We start from the raw sequence: 6,482 nt of genomic DNA, 5'->3' as shown, positions 1-6,482 counted from the left end.
CCCCCAGAAACGTCAGAGTTGAGAGGAGGGGAGGACTTAAACTAAATGCAGACTCTCTGCTGGTTGGGATTCCCAGGTGGCGCCAGTGGTAAAGAACCCACCTGCCAGTGCAGGAGACACCAGAGACACAGGTTCAACCTCTGGGTCGGGAAGATCCCCTAGAGGAAGGCATGGCAACCCACTCCAGTATTCTTGCCTAAAGAATCCCATGGACAGAGGAACCTGGTGGCTACAGTCCATGGGGTCACAAAGAGTTGGACACGACTGAAGCAACTTAGCATATACACACTCTGCTGGTCATTTTTCATCAGCTATTTTGTATACAAGTCTTAAGTGCCAGGCAAGAGAGTCCTGTTACCCTATTAATACAAAGAGAAAGCAGAGTCTCTAAGAAGCTGGGTAAACACACACAAAATCCTGAAATCTGCAGCTTTCTGCCTTCTGCCGCCTCTCCAAGCGTGCGCATCACACGCACAGTGACAAAAACACGGAGAACATTTACTCAAATGTCACATTTAGATGCTTCAAGCATCCAGTGACCCAGAGACGAACCGGTTCTTCAGAAGTCCTTTAATTTTATTGCATGTTCTATTCCACCTGGGGCTGAAAATAGTTTCTTTGACCAAAAAGTACACAGTGTCTCCAACAGTAAATAAGTGTTAGTCGCCCAGTCGTGCCTGACTCTTTGCGACCCCCATGGACTGCAGCCCACCAGGCTCCTCTGTCCATGAGATTTACCAAGCAAGGATACTGGAGTGGGTTGCCATTTCCTTTTCCAGGGGATCTTCCCAACCCAGCGATTGACCCTGGGTCTCCTGCACTGCAGGTAGATTCTTTACCAACAAATGGAGAGCATATTTCAGAACATTCGGAGGAACCCTGGCCCACCCCTGTGAGGTTCCAGTCCGGCCCCAGATGCCAAGCCCACCTGGACAACAGCGTCTCCTGCTGGAGTCTGAGCTCTTCCTCGGTTGATTCACAGAATTAGGACCCGGGGCAGAGCTCCCTAACGCATTAGCGCAAACGCAGGTCAAGTAACCCACCAGCACTTGCCGCTTAGCAGGAGGGACCGGGCGAGGGAAAGGGCACCTGGGACCCAGGGTCCTGGTGTGCAGAAGGCCTGTGCACCCACTCACACGCACCTATCCAGTACAGAGGCTCCACGGACCGTGTGATGTGGACAGAAGCCCACGGCCCCTACAAGTGCCCAGACCTGCTGACTCCATGCAGAGGACCCCGGGCAGGCACGCCCCCTAAGGGAGCACACAGCGCAGGGCGGAACTCGGGTTACTCTCATCTATTTCTTCTTGGACACGTCTCTGTAAACGCTTCGCCTCCTATGAGACACAGTGGAACGTATACAGATGATAAATAAGCACACGGGTGTGCGGGGCTGCCCATGTGTATTGGTTGGCTCTGGTGCAGGGGTGGGCCGCAGGAAGCCTCGTACACGGCGGCACCGCACGAAAGGGCAGACAGCAGGGCCAGGGCATGCAGGACAGAGTGTTCAGAGGGGACCACGCCCCACGTGAAATTTCGTTCACAGGTCACCTGGAGACCCGCACGCCTGACCACAGCCAGGGGCCTCCAGTCTCTCTCTCCTTCCCGAGGCCACACCAGGGGAAGCCCAGAGTCTTAATTCGAGACTGTCAGAAGCCACATACAAGTGATGAGGGGCAGAGAAGCTTCCTTTCTATCTGGACGACATCCCAGGGCACACAGAGGGGCATTCCTTCTGTCTCAGTTGTTTCAAACGTCGTGGGGCACTTTTGCTTCCCAAAGCCTAGATCTCAAGTGTTCCCAAAGCCACCCCAGGCGAGAAACCTTATCTATTTTTTTTTTGAGGGGGGTCACTCCAAGTGGCATGTGGAACTTCCGCAGTCAGAGACCAAAGCCGTGCCCCCTGCGGTGGAAGCACAAAGTCTTAATCACTGGATCACCAGGAAGTCCAACGTGGTCCATTTTGTTTTACTTGAATATTTACTTATTCACTTGGCTGCGCCAGGTCTCAGCTGCGGCATGTGGGATCTTTGGTTGTGGCATTCGAACTCCTAGTTGCGGCACCTGGGATCTATTTTCCTGACCAGGGATGGAACCCAGGCTCGCAGCATTGGGAGCATGGGGTCTAGCCACTGGACCACCAGGGAAGTCCCTTGTCTATTTTAAAAAAGGGACAGATGAACGTTTAAGCAGGACATGAATTTCTTCTGGGTCATCGGGGCCCATGTCCTCAAACTCTAAGCGGTGTTGACACGGGATTTAAATTTTCACTCAAAGTAGAATTTGAATATCAAAGTCTAAAAATAAAGCGCGAGAAGAGGCCAGCCCTGGAGTCACCCTACAAGGAGTGGGGCGCGTTGGGGTCAGACTGAAACACAATACGTGATGTTCTGAGCGCCTTTACCAAAACGGCAGCAGCATAAAAATTCTTTGAAGAAACAGAACTCACCCTGTGAGTCCCAAGAGAAAGTCTTATGAGCATGTAAAACCGTGTCAATTACAGCTTCAATTCGAACAGTACCGAAGGGGACGAAGCTTCTTTTCGGCACTTCAAGAATCTGGCAGCAGCAGCCAAAAAATATTCATAGGAGCAAATGTCACTGGGTAAGAGAAGGCGGGGCTGGCTCCCGGCGGGGCGGCAAGGAGCAGGCACATTCTCCCACACCTACAGGGCGCGGATCAGATGATGGCAGCTCAGCAGTTTGGAATGAACAGCTGAACGCAGCTGTCGTGTGTGGGACCTCCCGGCACTTCTTCTGGAGAATATGCTCATTTCAGCTGCTAAGAATGTCCCCACACGAGTAAGAATACTGAGAAAAACGTTAGTCTTGGGAATGTCCTTGTCCCCAGTTCCTTGGCTACTTGCAAGCTGACGCCAACACCAAGTCTATCTGAGGATCCCTGGGTATACTGGGGCCTCACTGATTTAGCTCCCCTGGTTCAAAGCTTCTCTTATTCTCAATACACCATGAAAAGTTGCCGCGTGAGGGTGAGTAGGATCTTTCCATACTTAAGAAGAGCTTCCCCAGGGACTCAGATGATAGAGAATCCGCCTGCAATGCAGGAGACCCAGGTGTCATCCCTGGGTCGGGAAGATCCCCTGGAGGAGGGAAAGGCCACCCACTCCAGTATTCTTGCTGGAGAATCCCATGGACAGAGGAACCTGGTGGGCTACAGTCGCACAGAGTCGGACACAACTGATTAACTAACACACACATACTTGAGAAAGGGAATTTGTTTCTCTTTTCAAAATAATGATTAAAATATAGCTTTAAAATGAAGCAATTGCTCCCTCAAGCTCACCCCGAGCACTCCCAGGGCACCCCAGGTGAGAAAGCCACCTCAAATTAAAGCACTCTCCTAAACAGCAGCTGGCCCCTCTCCCTGTTCATAAACTGCATGGCTCACTGCCTGTGGACACTTCCGGAAACTCTAGGACTCGAAGGAGCATGGATGCCTGGCCCCCACCGTCCCTCAGCCACCCACACCCCAGCGGACACGGGACTGCCTGGCCACTCCATCACAAACCCTCATGCTCCACTCTCGAAACCTGTCCTCACCCCGTCCACCCGCCCACACGACGCCACCTTCCCTACATTCCGGCCAAACTGCCCACCTGCCCTCCTGCTACTCACAGTGGTGACTCTTGGGGACCCGTCAGACCTGCCCTCCACCCTGTACCTGACAACAGCCACGGTCCCAGCGGATGGCTTCAGGGTAGGGGTGGTCGTCTCTGCCCTCCTGTCCTGAGATGCCTGCCGACTGTTGCAGCCCCGGGGCAGTGCCCCTCCTGGGAGCCCCCGTCCCTCTGCCGTCACCTGCAGGCCTCGCCGTTAGCTTCTCCCCAAAGACATGCCCCTTCAGCTTACACCCGCCCCATGGCCAGGCTGCGTGTCTGGATCTGGGTGCCCAGCACCATCACCCTGGCCTGATTCTCCTTTCCTGACGTGCACAGCTCACCTCCGTGTGCTAGACCTCCAAGTCAGGAAGCCAGCTTCTGGCTGCTTTATCCCAAGCTCCCGGACAGTGTGGGGCACACAGTAGGTTCTCAGCCAACAGTGCCAGTGGGGCCTCCAGCTGTTCTAAGCAGCCTCAGCTTTACTTTAGAGAAACAAAGTCATGACTCAACACAGACTTTAATCTTAACTGTAGCCTGTTAGCCTCTGTCCTCATTAACCTGCATAATGTTATGATCTTTTTGTAAAAAATGAAAGCTATGTATTCAGAAAAGCAGAAAGAAAATGAACAGCAGAATTTCACTTTTTGTTAAAAAAATTGAAGTATGCATAGAGGGTGAATGTTGTTTAACAGAAACAGCAGTGCTGTAAGTGCGCCAGAATACTGACCCCAGTCGCTGGAAACAGGGGTGAACGTCATTATCTTTTACTTATCTGTATTTACTGCACATGTGTGCATGCTTAGTCGCTTCAGTCGTGTCTGACTTTGCGACCCCAGGGACTGTAGCCCGCCGGGCTCCTCTGCCCACGGATTCTCCAGCAAGAGCACCAGGGCGGGCCGCCGTGTGCTCCTCCAGCGGATCTTCCCAACCCAGGGATCGAACCTGAGTCTGTTAGGTCTCCTGCATTGGCAGGTGGATTCTTCACCACCAGCACCGCCTGGGAAGCCCACCTGTATTTATTACATGTTTCCAATTTGTTGTGAGAAAAAAAAAAAGTCACGTTTCCTTGAAGAGTGGAGCTTAGGGATTGTGGCCCAAACCTGGGAGAAGATTCAGCCCGGCTGGTGGGCGGGCATGAGGGTGTCTCAGCTTTCCCCGTGGCCTCACACCTGGACTGGCCGCCGTCGTCCTTCGATAAACCGTCTAACCCACCTACTCCCTTTGTGTCCAAAGCAGAAGCCTGGGCAGAGCTCGGGTCCACACCCCTCAGATGCCACCAGGGAGACGGAGGGACACTTGTGTCTCCCGCCAAGAGTTAACTCAGAAGCTCCGGGAGCGCCGTGCGGAACGTGGAGTGAGCTGCCCTGTGCTCCTGTGTTTGGGGCCTGGCCACCCGGGCAGGCGTCTGGGCGCTTACCTGTTGATCTCCAGCGTGTGCACACCATACTTGCTGTCGATTCTGTACTTGCCCGGCTCCCCGGCCTGGCAGATCAAGCTGCCGTCCTTATACCTGAACAAGGAAAGCACCTGAGTGTGAAGGCAGGTGGAAGTCTGGTGCGTGTCCCGACCTTGCTCGTTTTCCAGCCCTGCCCCCACCTGGCCCCACACTCACACACACATGCACAAGCACACATGCGTGCACACACACACGTGCACACACGCGTGCACACACACACACATCATCGCCCTGCTTCTGCCTGAGTCACCGCTCACATCTCAGGTGGATGAACAAGGGGAGCAGCTTCAGGAAGGGTCCAGAACCCCCCTCAGCTGTTTAAGAGGGGGCAGCTCTCACTAGACTCCGACGACCTGGGCAACCCTCAACCTGCAACAGAGCATGGGCCAAGGTCCCCTGGAACTTGCTAAAAATTCAGGATACGTCATTCCAAGAAAAAAATGTAGCCAAGGTTGGTCAGGCCCTGGTATAGCCTCTGGAAGCTACAGGGTCACCGGGACTCACATGGAGAGACCCAGCCACTCTGGTCTCACCCGGAGGAGGCTGGACCAGTGGTCCCCCAGGACAGCAGAACCACGGCTCCCCGAGACCAAGGGCAGGCAGCTCCCAGTCTCCCTGCCTATCAAGCAGCCAAAGGAGCCAGGTAAACACTTGTCTCCTCTGCTGCCAAGAGACTCCATGTGGGACACAAGCAAAATGTCTTCTGTGGCCAGACAGACTCCAGGGACCGGGCATGAGCAAGTAGGAAGGAAATGGACAGATATGTCAGCTTAGCAATGCACATCAAAACCAAGTGTTGATGGGCTTAGAGACTTCATCTGTCAGTATCTCAAGGCTCCAGAAACCCTGCCCTGTGGTTCCAAAGCCTTGGAGTTTAGCGTCTCCACTCACACGAGTAAAAGCAGAACCGTGGGTGTCAACGCCGGTCATTTCAGGGAACCTGGTTTTATTTTACTTTATTGTGTTTTCCCGGCTGCATTGTGCTGCTTGCAGGATCTTAGTTCCTCGACTCGGACTGGAACCCCAGGCCACCGCAGCGAGAGCTCAGAGTCCTGACCAGGGGCCTCCAGGGAATTCCTGGGTTTTACATAACAGTCCTCTGGACAATCAATTGGCTCAATTGCAGTGAAATGAAACCACCTGCCCAGGACCCCGGGCGCGTTTACTGCTGCCTTTCTTGTGTGTGTTGTTCCCTGGAGTGGGTGCCAGGCTCCCTGCACGCGGACCTTCTCCATCCACCCAGGTAAGCAGAAGGCCGCAGAGCCTTCAGAGGGGAGCAGCCGGGCCACCCGAAGGGCGCCCACTCACCACTGCACCACGGGGGTGGGGAACCCCTGCACCGTGAAGCACAGCTTGACTGACATCCGCTCCCAGACGGTGTGCGAGCGCAGCCGCACCAGGATCTCG

General features: G+C 54.1%; 1 protein-coding gene across 1 annotated transcript in view; it reads right to left on the bottom strand.

The window, feature by feature from the left end:
• Positions 1-6,482, bottom strand: part of MYOM2 (myomesin 2) — a 59,229-nt gene that overhangs the window by 48,162 nt on the left and 4,585 nt on the right. The window contains exons 4-5 of the mRNA XM_010835274.1: positions 6,384-6,478; positions 5,037-5,129 (exon numbers count right to left, since the gene is read on the bottom strand). Coding sequence (XP_010833576.1) covers positions 5,037-5,129; positions 6,384-6,478 — 188 coding nt within the window. The remainder of the gene's footprint in view (positions 1-5,036; positions 5,130-6,383; positions 6,479-6,482) is intronic.

The sequence above is a fragment of the Bison bison genome, unplaced genomic scaffold (assembly GCF_000754665.1).
Source record: "Bison bison bison isolate TAMUID 2011002044 unplaced genomic scaffold, Bison_UMD1.0 scf7180017864040, whole genome shotgun sequence".
NCBI classification, from domain to species: domain Eukaryota; kingdom Metazoa; phylum Chordata; class Mammalia; order Artiodactyla; family Bovidae; genus Bison; species Bison bison.
The sequence above is the reverse complement of the archived record's forward strand: the minus strand, read 5'-3'. Positions and strand labels throughout refer to the sequence as shown.